General features: G+C 44.9%; 1 protein-coding gene across 2 annotated transcripts in view; it reads right to left on the bottom strand.

Moving 5' to 3' along the window:
• GLRA1 (glycine receptor alpha 1) overlaps positions 1–9298 on the bottom strand; it is an 81673-nt gene extending 72375 nt beyond the window's left edge. For both annotated transcript variants that reach the window (XM_047849023.1, XM_047849032.1), the window contains exon 1: positions 9243–9298. In XM_047849023.1, the coding sequence (XP_047704979.1) occupies positions 9243–9298 (56 nt within the window). The remainder of the gene's footprint in view (positions 1–9242) is intronic.
• Between the last annotated feature and the right edge of the window lie 4669 nt (positions 9299–13967).

The raw sequence follows: 13967 nt of genomic DNA, 5'->3' as shown, positions 1-13967 counted from the left end.
AAGAGATGGGCCCTCGGAAAGAGATGAGCCCCTGATCATCTAGAGAGGGAAATTAATCTCTTTTCTACCTCATCCAGTTCAGTCCCCTCTCTCCCCCTCCCGGTTCATTCTGGGAGTAACAGTGTCAGTGCAGTGGTTAAAAGAGTGTTTTATGCAGTCAGCCTGGTTTTGAATCTTGATTTTGCCTCTTGCTAGTGGTCTTAACTTAGGCAAATTACATAACTTCTTTATGCCTCAGTTTTGTCACCTATAAATGGGAATATACTAGTACTTCTGTCTAAGGGTTTTTGTGGGCTTACGAGACGAGGCACGTGATGTTGCTAGCACAGTACCTGGCATTCGATAAATGTTCAATAAATAGTAACAACTATTATTAGTGCATTGTTACGGCCCAGGCTGAGAGGGAGCAGCACAAGAGAGCGAGGAGGGAAGATTCAGGAAGAAAGGAGTGGCAGACTGCAGTATCTATTAGCATAAAAGATGCACATGTTCTGTGCCCCAGCCGTTCCATTTCTTGTTCTTGTTATCTGCCTGGAAAAATGTCACATGTGTTCACAAAGATGTAGGTACACTGTGATTATTGCAGCACTGGTGGCAGTGGAAAACTTAGAAAAAAAAGTATAAATGCCCATCAGTGGGGGGGGGATGGCTGGAAAACAATGGAATACACACAACATGAAATGGTTTGCAATAGTTAAAAGAATGAGGTGAGCTGTGTGCCTCAACAGGTAAAGCTTCCCAAGACCTGTGGAGATGCGAACGAAACGAATTGCAGAATTATGTAGGCAATATAATTCCATGAAATGATAGTCTACACGTATATATTTCAATAGTTATACCCACATGTGTGTATGTATACGTCTATGCATGCACACCCATATATGAATAAAAATGATCAAGTACAATACCCCTTAAGGAAACATAAAGCTGGGAGGGACCTGGAGATCATATCAAAGGGGGAGTTTTAAGCTTAAGTCTAGTATTAGATTTTTTTAAAAAGAGAATATATGCCTATATTGTACAATTAAAAATATTCAGGAACAGAGAAAGGGAAATCCGTATCTGGCTCAGAATCAGAAGAATATGACTGTCGAACTAAAGGCCTGATGGGAAATTCCCAGCTCTCCTGTCAGGAGCTTCCTGCCACCCTCCCACTGCAGCCCACTGGCAGAGGGTGAGGGCTGTTAGCCTGATAAACGCCCCGGCTCCCCAGGGCTGTGGCTTAGGAATATATATTGTATATATATTGCATATATATATGGCGGTGTGGTGAGCTAGGAGAAAGGAGATCTATATTTGAATCCTTGATTTACCCTGAGAGTAACAGCAGGGTGTTCGGCAAGTCACTTCTCCAAACCTCAGTTTTCTTAACTCTAAAATGGGGATAGTAACCGCTCTCTCGTATCTGTTTTTTAAGGTGATTGGGAAGCTCCCATGGGATCGTGAACGTGAAACGCTCCTTAAACTGCAAAGTGCTCTTGTAAGAGAGGGCTGCACCTCTGCCCGGCAGCCAGGGTTGCAGCAGACTTGCCGCATTCCTCTGGAGCCGGGCAGTGTTGCAGAACTGAGCACACCGCCATCAACACGCAGCTCGCAAAGGCCGAAGATCATAGCAGTCACTTTATTTGATGTATACGATCATAATGTGCTTTGCGGAAAGGTTAATAGGCCAAAGGGGGTAGAGAAGAAGGAAGGACGTGGTCCCGAGGTCAGACAGATGGTAGAATGGGGCAATGGTGTCTGAACATCTGGGAGTCCTAAACAATACTCTAGTTATGTTGGGTAATCGTTGGAGAAAGAAACCACAGATTTCCTCCCTCTCATCACCTTGATCTACTTCCTCTATCAGTCCTGAGAGACTCTCAGTGCTACGTCCTAGGCCGCCCACCCCCCACCCCCGGTGCCCGGATTTAAAGCCCATTCTTCAGGTGCCCCTTCTCTTCATCCAGCATCACATGGCTAGAGTGCCCGGCTGCGTAAATGGGCGCTTTTGGTGTGCTAGGACTTCAGGGCCCAGGCCACCCACCGGTTAGGGAATGGGGATAGCTGTCTGAGGTTTGTGTCTGTGAGGGAGGACGGCGTGTGAGAGTGCCAAAGGAAGGAAAGTGCAGTGGCAGAGTCGAGGGCACACAGCCCTTAGAGATGACATGCAGGGGAGTAAGTTTGGGGGACGAACATAATCCCACAGGACCTTGGGAGCTCTGCCATTCACGCTGTGGCCTTAAGGAAGTTATTTATCCTCTCTTCATCTGCAAAATAAAAGGGTTGATCTATGTCAGGGGTCCCTAGCCAGGATCATTTAGAACCTTGCTACTCAAACTGTTGGTCCATGGAAACATCAGCATCACATGAGGGTTCTTAGAAATGCAGACTCTCACCGCGCCAAGCCCAGACCTTCTGAGCCTGAATCAGCATCTAACTGAGATTCTCAGGTGATTCATACACACACTAAAGTTTGAGACTCTTGGTAACATTATAGGTTTCTGAGTCCCCCGCCTGAAGGATCCTGTTTCAGTAGTCTGGTACGATGGTAGGAAACTCTACGTTTGACAAGCCGCTCACTGCTAGATTGGAGAGCTGTTGAATTCTAGAATTGCCTTAAGTTTCCATGATTCTGTTGGTACTTAAGACTCGCTGAAGGGAAAGTGTGATTTTCTGGGGGTGAATGGGAGGGAAATTGAGGACGGACCTTGCCAGGAAGGGGGTAGAGGCTTATACTCTAGGTGCCTGTGGGTTGCCCAGTACATGAAGCAAGAGAGAACGCTGCCCATTTCACGGCTGGGATTAATGACTGTCAGCAGCTCCCTGTTAAGACGGTAAACTCATTTAGCAACGGACACTGAAAAACAGCCGAATCCAAAGGCGGAGAGTGGTAATCTAATTGCACTGAATTAGCCTCGGGAGACTCGAACAATATCAACTTCAGAAAACCACAAAGTGATCCTTTATAAGGAGTTTCAAAGGCTTTGGGGCCTCAGCACCCCTCATAAGAGCTTGCATTACAAAGCATAGGCACTGTGCGGATAAGTCCGTCTCCTCAGCATCTAAGGGCATTGTTCCCTTCTAACGTGCTTTCTGAATGCATTTGCTAGCTGGCCCTATGGGGGGGCAGTTGTGTGTTGGGCTTACCAGAGGGTTGGTTCAGAAGGGACAGCGGGAGTTCAGGGCCGAGAGGCCTTCAGCCGTACAGGCCATCGGTCCTGTGAGCATGAGCCGTGCCTGTGGACTTGTCTGTAGACCAGTGCATTTTCTAGGGGTCTTTTTTGGCTCTGACATTTTCTTAGTCTGAGGTCCTTCTCATTTCTTAAAACCAGCCTCTTACATAACCAGGTGGTTTCTTTTAATCATCCTTTGTTGCATCGTGTGTGTGTATTCATTGCCCAATTTATTCGTCACCAGTCCATTTTAAAGAAGGAAAAGTTATGAGTGAATGTGTGTTTAGGGTGTACGCAGAGAGCTTACAAAGATCGGAGGGTAATTTGGGGATCAGGAAAAGAGGGAATATAAGTATCGTAAAGATTTGTCCCTGACCTGCATTCATTTACTTTTTTTGCAGTAAATTACAAATCTCAATCCTCAAAAGCAGCTTGGATTTCTTCTACATCTCTCATGGGAGGTGGGTTTCTCTGCCTTCATTCCTCCGGTGACAGGGACCCTTACTACCACTGAGGCAGCCCATTGCACCACTTGACAAATCTGCCAGAAAGTTCCAAATTACATTAAGCTAGAATTTGTGTGTGTGTACAGTAAAATAATTACCCATTAATTTGTTCCAGTTCTTCTCTTGGAGCTATATAGAATAAATCAACTTTAATGTTTCCCAAATGGGGTCCCTGGATACCTATGGGGTTCATGAAATAGTAATGAGGATTCGGAATCCATTTTAAACATTTCAGAGACTCTAACAAATTGCATATTTACCTCTGACAAAGCTCTATGGACTAACTAAAAGGCATCACGTGTCTTTGCTTTTGTTTTTTTTCTTAGGTCAACTCAGTGTGGCGACACTGTCTATACCATGATGTTTAGTATTTCTGAACATTATCAAAGGCAGTTATGGATGCCTTCGATTAATAAAAATGGGGAAAATAAGTTAATGGTGTATAGGATTTGGTTAACAAAATTTTAAAAGCGTAGACTTTATGGGCGAGGAAAAAAACCGAAATAGAATCCCTGATAAAAGTATAGAAACTTTTGGTCTCTTTTCATGCTCCTCTTCAGATCTATGGGGACAGTGATCAAACACCATGTTTTCTCATCATCCAAAGCACTTCCTGGGGGAGAGAGACATATCCATGCGATTTGTTAATAATCGTATCTAGAATGTGATAACCCTCCAGAGTGAAGTTGCTTAATGAGGTCCTCAGTTTGCTTTCAGACTTTTGAGTCTGCATATAATGCAATGTCACTACTTCATATAACAATTGAAATATGAGGCAATATTTTTAACCAAAAGCATTCTATCATGGAGATTGGAGGAGGACAATTCTTAACTGGCACAGTTAAAAATGATTTTAGAGAGACTGATGTGTTGATTCCCTTCATCTTACAGCTGGGGAAACTGAGGGCCAGAAAGGTCATGGAACCCTGTCAAGGTCAGGCCGCTAGCTAAATTCTGGATCCCAGGTCTCCTGCCCTTTGGGCCAAGTCTGCTTTGCCTAAAGCAGCAGAAAACCTGCAGAATAGCGTCAAGATGGCCAGGCAGGAGACAGTGCCATCCGTCTTAAAAATCATTCTGGCTTCTGCCAGCTGATGAAGGAAATAAAGTTAATGACGCCCACATAAATGCGATGCTGTCGCAGGACGCGTACACAGGCTGTCGGGAGAGGAGCTCTGCGGGCCCTCTGAAGAAGGAAAGAGGTTTTTAATGTAGCTTTAAAGGGAGCAGTGTCTCCTCTTTCTGCAAGGACAGGGACTGTGGCATCTGTTACCTCCGTGTCCCCCATAGAGTGCAGAGTTTGGGACTGGACACATAAATACATGATAAATAAATGCCTAGTGAAGAAATGAAGGCAGTGTCAGTGTTGAAGCAAGTTCATTCTGAGCCTTTGTGGGTGTGGGCCTCTGTCTTTCACAAAGACCTTATCCCAGGCTGGAGGCAACATAGGGGTGTTGGAATCAGTCATTTGAGTTGATTGGTAAGCAAACTGAGTCCCCATGATGCAGAGTCTTATCAAAGCCATGCTGCAGGATGGGAGCAGAGCTCACTTTAGAACAGGGGGCTTTCAAATCCTAGCCTAACTGCTTTCTCCACTGCACCACATTTGCAGCCTCTTTCGTAGTTAAGTTGGTCTCAGGGATAAATTCCCTAAATATCCCCTAATAGGTCATCACCAGTTTTGCAAATACACACAAGTTATGCACCAATTCATAACTCTATTTACCAGCCTCGGGGCCATATCTAAGCTATCCTTTGGGAATAAAAGATGTGATGTTTTCTTTTCTCTTACTCAAGGTTCCTAAGCCCCCAGAAGAGGGTAGACTGACAGTTTGATTGGGCCTGGTGCAAGCTTGCCCAAGGAACTTCTTTCCTCGGGAAAAAAGTCCTTGGCCCATTTCAGAAGCTCTTAAATGCTTTCTGCAGTGCCCAAAATGCAGCGGGTAAGATTTGAGGGAAAATACATCTATGCTACTGGGAGGAAGAGATCCAGAGGGGGCACCTCAAAAGAAAACTCATTTACCTTCCAACTGGGTGGGTTTCCAGGACCCAGGTATGAAACAATCTATCTGCCATGTTTCTCTTGACCCTTGTGTGAATAGAAACATCTTTCCTTCAAGATTTTAGTGACCTTTCTTAACAAATGAGTGTCATATTCAGCACAAAGCCCTGTGCAAGGAAGCATGGCAAAACCATCCATGGGTTAGACTTGGTTTATCTCCTATCCCTTTATTCCCTTTGCAAGCATGAGCTAGGTCCCTTTTTGCTTCATTGGGTGATTTGTGTGGTTCATGGGGGGCATGTTCTCAAGGAAACTAGACTTTTCTCCCCATTGTAATTAGGACATCGGAACAGCAGATTAAGAATTTGGTCATTCCAATACCAGTGGTTCTCAACTGCAGACAATTTTTGCACTCCCTATCCCGGGATTTTTGGCAGGGTCTGGAGACATTTTTGATAGTCATGACTGGGGGGAGGGGATGTCACCGAGGCCACGGTACTGCTGAACATCTTACAATGCACAGGACAGCCCTCCTAATAAAGATTATCCAGTTCAAAATGTCAGTAGTGCCGAGACTGAGAAACACAGTTATGTGCTATGAATTACCCAGAAGATAAAAAATGTTGGGGTCTTCCTGGGCCTTTCCAGCCATAAGCTAGAAGGTAAGCATTCTGTGAATCAAAGCCAAGTTCCCTTTGGCTTGCAAAGGAGGTTGAAAGTAATGTGCTTCTACCATTAAAAAACCCCCCAAAAACCATATCTTTGTCTATTATTTTTGGCCAGTCTGGCTATAAAGCCCCATCTCCAACTGCAAACAAAGAGACAAAATTTAGGTTATCGAATCCTAGGATGTCACTCATGGTTTCAGAACCATAGGCTTTTAAAATACCAAAGGAGGAAGTTCAGCCAAATCACCTCATTTTACTTATGGGGTCACAGTTGATGAGCACTGCAATGCTGTTTGTGTCCCAGTACCCTATGTCTCTCTCCCCGTCAGCTCTTTTGAAGGCCTCAATGCGTTCTCTGTGTTGGCACCATATGAGGTTTCTGCCTCACTTCGACTGCTGTTTTGTTTTACTGTTTACTGTCATTATGGCCATTTCGCTGGTTATGTACTAATGCAGCAGCACTTCTGTTATTGATGGCCTTTCCTTTTCTAGCCCCCAGATTTCCCCCAACAAGGTGAGCAGCTGGCATCATTTAATCTAAGTAGTACCTGGGTGCCTGAGATGATTGGATTGGCTCATTCCAACACGGTGCCTGTCCCTTGGGGGAGAAAGGGTTATTCACATGGAACCTGCTAGGCTGCCAGTCTCCATTTACCCCCACATACAATTCTATTGAGTCCCCAGATTTTAATGCTTCTGTATTTTCACCTAAAATTTAAAAAATGAGAGAGTTAGAAATGAAAGTGCCAATGACACAAGGATAATACTTTCCCTCCTTTTGACCTTTTTTTTCCGATCTCTCTGAAAAATTGCTGAGGGTATTTCCTGAGTTCAATTCCTAGCTTCATTATTTTATGTTTCAGAACAGTTCTGAAACAACATTGACTCCTCAAATGATGTAGTCATTCCTATATTTTGAAAGTGCAGTGGTACCAATCCCTTCCCAGCTATCCAGAGTCATGACTTTTCTTTCCTTATAAACACAGAATCCCATACACATTGTAGCTCAGATATGCCTTGACACATGTAGGGGAAGGAGATGTAGAGTGATGTTTCCTGATGGGCTACCACCAGTTTACTTAAAGAATTAGCACAGTGGATTCATCACCTTCTCGAAATGATTACAATGCAAACCTTTTAGACCGTGTCTCCCTTTTGTGAAAGACAATGTCGGGGAGAAGAAAATCAAACGTACTGTTCATCAATAAAAAAGGAGTCGGGTGTGTGTGTGTGTGGTGGCGGGGTGGGGGAAGGTGATGTGCTTGGTCCTATTAATTTGCTCTTTAATCTTTCTGGTTCAGTTCTGTCTCGGTAAGCCAAACAGAGAATCAATTTGCATACAAATGTTACCAAGTACCCCTCCGCTGCATTTTACAGTTCTATATGTATGTAGGGGAGAAAGGATTTGATATTAAGAGGATACTTCCTGCCCCTTCCTCCATAAAGTAGCTACATTTCACAGGGCCCTGGATTGTTGCACTTTTTCATTCTATCTGACTCCCTGACTATTTGCATTCTGAGCTGTGGGAGGACTATGGCCTATCAAAGAATTATTTGAACTAGAGATTAGAAGCTTTAGCGTTGGGTATCTCAGGGAAGGAGGGGGTCTTTTCTCCATCTCAAGAGAAAGACATGAAGAGAGGTTCACATATAGACCCTTATAATCCGGGGTTGGGGGAGGAGTCATTCATTTAATAAACCAACCGACAGGTTAGTCAAACCAACAATTCATATGCAGAATTCTCCACAATGTTAAAAGGAAAAGCAATAATTAGTTGCTGGTTTATGATGGGAGAGAATAATATTTGGTGGTTACTTATTTTTAAAAATAACCTAGAGTGGGCTTTTCAAATGGCTGTTAATACAGTGCCATGGTAAAACATGAGAGGCAGGTATCTAAAATGAGGAAGATTAATGATCCCTGCGGGTCATGGAGGAAGAATAATTTTTTTCAATTCATATAAATGGAATTTATCATAACCATCTCTGACGATGGCTGATTCACCCACTTACAAAAGAACTATCTATTTCAATGCTTCCTGAAGAGGGTGATTTTTCACTTTTCACTTGTACTAACATAGAATGCTAAGCCTGTAGGCAGAAAATTTTAACCTGAAGAGATAACGGATGAGGGAACTCAGCTACAGATTCAGGGACGGACATAAATTGAACAAAACAAACAAGAATTGTCCATCAGTTCAGGATCTGCAGCTAACAAAGTAAGAGTTTGGAAAGGTGAGTGGGTGAGAGGAGGGAGTCAAAGTTTCTAAAGGGAAATCTTTCCCAGAATCTGTTCCTAAGTAGATCCACTCTGCACCCAAGTTCAGGGCTTTACAACCTGAGGTCATAACACTATTGTTTCCAAGCACTAAACCTCAGCCTACTCCCCCCCCCCCGCCCCACGCAGAAAAAGAAAACAACAACAAAAAAGGAGAGAAAATGAAATGTTCTGTGTCCAGTGAGCTCGAGTGCAACCTTCCCCGTCACCGCTAGTTGTCACTTGGCTCCCAGACGGGAGAGCTGAGGTTTTCGGCACTGCGGTTAGAGAGAATGCAGTCCTAATTAAACTGAGTAACTCCAAAAGCTTCCCCTTAAAGTCCTCAGCCCAGTGAAAACCAATATGCAGAGGGGCTGGGGGCCAGTGATGGGGCGGGGGTATAGCAGATGGAAGGACAAACAAATCACAAAATATAGGCAAACAGCTGCTAGAGCAGCGACTGTCTCAGACCTCCACGCACAAGCCAGACACCCTGCGGGAGGGGTGGGGTGGGGGAGCGGGGGATGGAAGGACCCGATTGCAGCGGTATACAGCAGCCCCTTCCCCCCAAAATGAAGGGGTAACGGACAGAGTCAGCCTCAGTGCTCCTTTCCCCCATTTCCATTACAGCGATGTGGTCAGTAGAAAATTGCATACCTGAAGAATACAATGGTCTCCCAAAGGTAGAGTCGAAGAGTATTGAAGCTGTACATTTTTCAGGTCCTTGTGCTTTGTAGTCCACGAGTTATGAGGGTAAAAAATGTTTCAAATTGGCACTTACAAAACCAGCGAGCGCTATTGAAAAAATAATCCAGATGCTAAGGGGAGGTGGAGAACAGGGGCGCGGAGGGAGAGCCCCAGGGGAAATTGGAACGAGGGGGCTGTAGGTACCACGGACAGAGGCAGCCGTGAAGCGTTTCAGCACCACGGAGAGCGTCCAGCCCTGCTTTTCAGGAGCGCGAAGAGTATTGCTGTTTGTTAAACTCCAGCTTGTCTGTTGGCTCCCTGCGGCGCTGGGGAGGCACGTTTGGGGGTGGGTATATTTTCTTTTTTACCCCTGTTTTTCTGTTTAAACGGCCAGCTCCATGCAAGGGAAAAAAAATCTTCTGTGGGGATCAGAGCGCTGGCCTCCGACCGTTAGATTGGGCGAGCATCTTGGGTAGAGAGAGCAGGGCTTTATGCCCCTGGGCTGGCCTGAGGGGGCTAGGGGCCAGGGGAAGCGATTGACGGTGCTGCCTTCAGTTAAATCCCGGAGAATGTGCCAGGCTGGCGCATCGCGACCGAGTCCCGGAATCTCGTTTCCCTGCCTGCGTGCGAGTCTGTTGTCGCCTTGCGATCCCTGTTCTCTGGTCCCCGCCGACTAAGTTATGATCGCTGCAGGAAAGGTGTCCCATTGCTCAGGGCTGCAGGCATGAGAGAGCTCAGGGCAAGTTTCAGGGGCTGTCAGGGTCCATGGCGACCCCGCGGGGCTGAGGAGCCCAGGGCTTCAGATGCATCTCGATTTTCTGAGCTCGCCCATCTTCCTTTGGCCAGGACTCGCTCAGATCTTCAGACTTTCTTACTGCATTAATTTAACAAACTGGCGGCATGGGAGCTGGGAGGGGGGCAGGCGAAGGCCGATGGGAGGGGGTGGAGAGGAAAAAAAGGGGGGAAAAACTCCTCAGTATCTTCAAACCCTCCCACTCGAGGTGCTCATTGGCCCACGGCTGCGAAAACCAGATCTTTTCTCAGTGTTTGGCCAATCGCGTTTTAGACTCTAGGTTGAGTTTAACGCTTAAAGTGCTGGACGAGATCCTCGACTCTTCTTTCCTTTGCAAGCGGGCGGTGGGGTAGGGGAGATTATGGAGTTAATCTCTTGAGGTCTCTTAAAATATTGCCTTGATATTTAAAGACTGTAGTTGTATGTGAGGAAAACAAACACCACGGGTCCCAGTTCGGACCTGCCTCTGGGCTCAGCATACCATCTTAAAAGGGAAGAATTAAACCGGATCCCTGAGTTTCTTTAGAGCTCTGAAGTTTTAATATTTGGTACAGAAGTAAAGGAGAGGTTTCAAAAAGACGTCTGGTCCATAAAAGACCGCTTCTCTTCCCCTGGACCACTGCAATGGGAAAATACAGGAGAAATTCCTTGAGCACTTCGCAGGGTCAAGAGGGAGTAGTCCTGGCCTCACTGTTGGAGCCCTTAGGGGAGATAAGGAAGATATGCAGTCTTCCAACAGGACAGGAGACAGTTTTATTTACATTTCACAAGCTACAGCAACAGAGCCTAAGAGAGCTGTGTCTTGTTCCAAAACAATGATTGAGCCAAGCTATACACACAGGTATCTAGTACTTAACCACTCCTGCTTCCTTTTTTTCTCTTCCTCCTGCTTCTCTCTTTCCCATCTTATTTGAGTCTCAGAAACCAGCTAGCTATAGATTTCACTCTAGAGCCCAGCTGGGGAGGTGGAGTTAATCAGATTTTCTCCAAGCTCCCAGAATTTAGTGGATTTATAGCCTTGCAGGATTTTCTGGCTGATTTGAACTGGCTGGGACTCTGGGGTCTCTCCCTCCTAGCCTACCAAGTGGGGACAACCCTTCCCTCTTTCTCAGCAGCATTAGGAATGCCTTCTTTTGAGTTTTTGGAGGTTGATTTTCCCTAGAACAGTTCTTAACAGTTCAGGTCTCTCCAAGCCCAGGTTTTCTCCCTGAAGAAGCCTGGAAAGCTTTGTTCTCCAGCCTCCTACCAACAGGGATTTCCCCTACCCCCACCCCCCACACCACTGTTACACACCCCACATTACTCTCTTTTATTGGCTTCCACACACTGGAACAGTAATGGGCTGCTTAGAATTTCCATGAGTTTGAGTAGTGACTGAAAAGGAAATTTTGCTTTAAAGGTGGACTTTCATAGGAGTCTGATAAAAATTTATATTATCTATCTACTTACCTACCTACCTACCTACCCATATCTATCACTAACCTTTACTAGCATGCTTTTTACGTATCAGGTACTAGGGTGCACTTCCCATAATGTCATCTACTTCTCACAGTAATACCTTGACGTAAATATTATCCTTGTGAATGCATTTGTGTACATTTGTGAGTAGCTTGGGCAAGACAAACGTGTATATTTCTGTGTGTACAAATTGATTCGTGATCCGTAGCCACCCTAATTCTGAAGCAAATGTGTGGTGCATATGTGTATTTACACATTTGTGTTTGTAAATGGTCTCTGTCCACAAAGGCATATATGTATGCACCTATCTGTGACATTTTTGTACCCCTGAAGGTACTGAAACAAACTGTGATGTCACAACTTTGTGCTTGTTCCTTACCTGGCTAGGAAGCGATTGTGTGGGCAGGTGGGATGCAGCATGTAGAAGTTACTTTTTCTTTTCCTTGAAGGGATGTGGTGTGTGTGTGTGTGTGTGTGTGTGTTGTTGTTGTTGTTGCTGCTGCTGCTGCTGTAGTGGGTGTGACTGGCTCCAAGGCTTTGGGCTGTTCTGGAGATGAGAGTAATTATTGCCTGGGGGCACCTGTTTTCTAGTAGGCCCTTACTTTTATTTAATCAGCATACATGAAGTAAGAGTGTGCTGGGCCTTGGGGATATGACAGTATGTAAGAGAAACAGTGCTTTGAACTTCTGAACATGAAATCACTTTGGAGGTTCAGTGGGAAAAGCTCCTCATGGTTGCGAATCTACACTTTTTACCCCATATCTCGTGTATTTCTTATGCCCATAAGTGGTATACTCGGATCTTTCTCTCTTGTTGTAGGTCACTATCGAAACTACCTGCAGGCTTGGAGGTCAGAGATTTATGTTTTTATTTTATCTCTGCCTCAAAAAGGCTGGATGATGTTGGGTAAATGACCAAATCTCTTTGGGCCTAACTAAGTCAAACAGGGAGAGTAACATCCCTTCATCTCATCACAAGAAGCTGCATAGAAGAAATGGCATTCAGGTCTAATCTTATTGTGACTACCATGCTATGAAACAGAAATCTCAATGGAATGGAATGAGTTTGCTTCAGCAGATGGTCCATTTCTTATGATAAGTATTCTGTGTAGCCTAATTCCAATACTTGAGTGGCCCGTTATAGGTAGCCAGATTTGAACCCTTCCAAGTATGAATACATTTGGACCTATACTGAGACTTATTACTAGAGTCAATTCATTCTTTCATTAATGATGCAAAATATTTATTGAGCATTTACTATGTGTTAGTCACTGTGCTAGGGAATGGGGATATAGCAGGGAACAAAACAGATAGAGATCCCCATTCTAATGGAGTGTATCTCCCGGTGGAGGGAGACAGAAGATAAAAAAAAGGCAATTTATGATGTATTAGGCAATCATAAGGATTAAAGAGAAGAAAGTGGTCTCAGGGCAGAGAGTGATATAGAGGCACTATTTTATATAGGGTGGTTAGACCAGGGCGTGCTTTCTGAAAAGAAGAAAAACATTTGAACAAGTGACTGAAGGAAGTGAGGGAATGAGCCCTGTAAACCTCGGGGAGGGGGGAGGGGAAGGAGAGCTTTCCAGGCAGTGCAGAAAGCAAATGTAAAGAGTCTGAGAGGGAAATATGCTTAGAGTGTGCGAGAAATAGCAAGGAGGCCATTGTGCCTGGGTGGAGTGAGTGAAGTTGAGAGGACCAGGTTAGAGAAGGCTCGGGGGCTGGGGCATACACTACCTCCAGGGCATAGTAAGGACTTTGGGTTCACTTTTGAGTGAGACCCATTGGAGGGTTTCGAGCAGAGGAGTAACAAGTTCTGACTTAACATTTTAACAAGATTAGTCTGGCTACTGTGCTTAGAATAAAATGTGTAGGGAGGGAGGGGGCAAAATGAAAACAAGGATACTAGTTAGAAGCTACTGAAAAAAGTCCATGTGAGAGAGTCTTAGAGACTGTTCTTGTTCAACACTTTTATTTACAGAAGAGGAAAATTATATCCAGAGAGGTTCAGTGACTCACCCCCTAGCCTAGTAGCAGAGTTGGGACAAGAATACAGGTACCTAATTATAGCTGAAGGGTCTTTCCACCATTTTTTGCTCCCACGAAGATGAAGGGCATGGGAAGGGTAGGTAAAGGAAATCTACAAGGAAGGGACTTTACCTGGCTTCTTGATGATATGTTTAGCACCTGCACAGTGCCTGGCACATAGGAGGAGCTCAGTAGATATTTCTTGCCAGGATGAATAAGTGAATAAGTGAAAGAAGAACAAAAAGATTTAGACAGAGGGCCTGAAGAGAGAAAGAGGAAGGAATAGTGTTAATCAGGTGAGATTACGCAGGCCTGAACCAGCTAATGTAATTAACACAGTGCCAAGTCTCTGACCATAATGACATTCACAGAGGAGAGGTCTGGGCGTCTCAAGACTTCTTTGACAGGCCTCAATGATA

This window comes from Prionailurus viverrinus, chromosome A1, assembly GCF_022837055.1.
Source record: "Prionailurus viverrinus isolate Anna chromosome A1, UM_Priviv_1.0, whole genome shotgun sequence".
Taxonomy (NCBI): Eukaryota; Metazoa; Chordata; class Mammalia; order Carnivora; family Felidae; genus Prionailurus; species Prionailurus viverrinus.
This window is presented reverse-complemented; position numbering and strand designations above follow the sequence as displayed.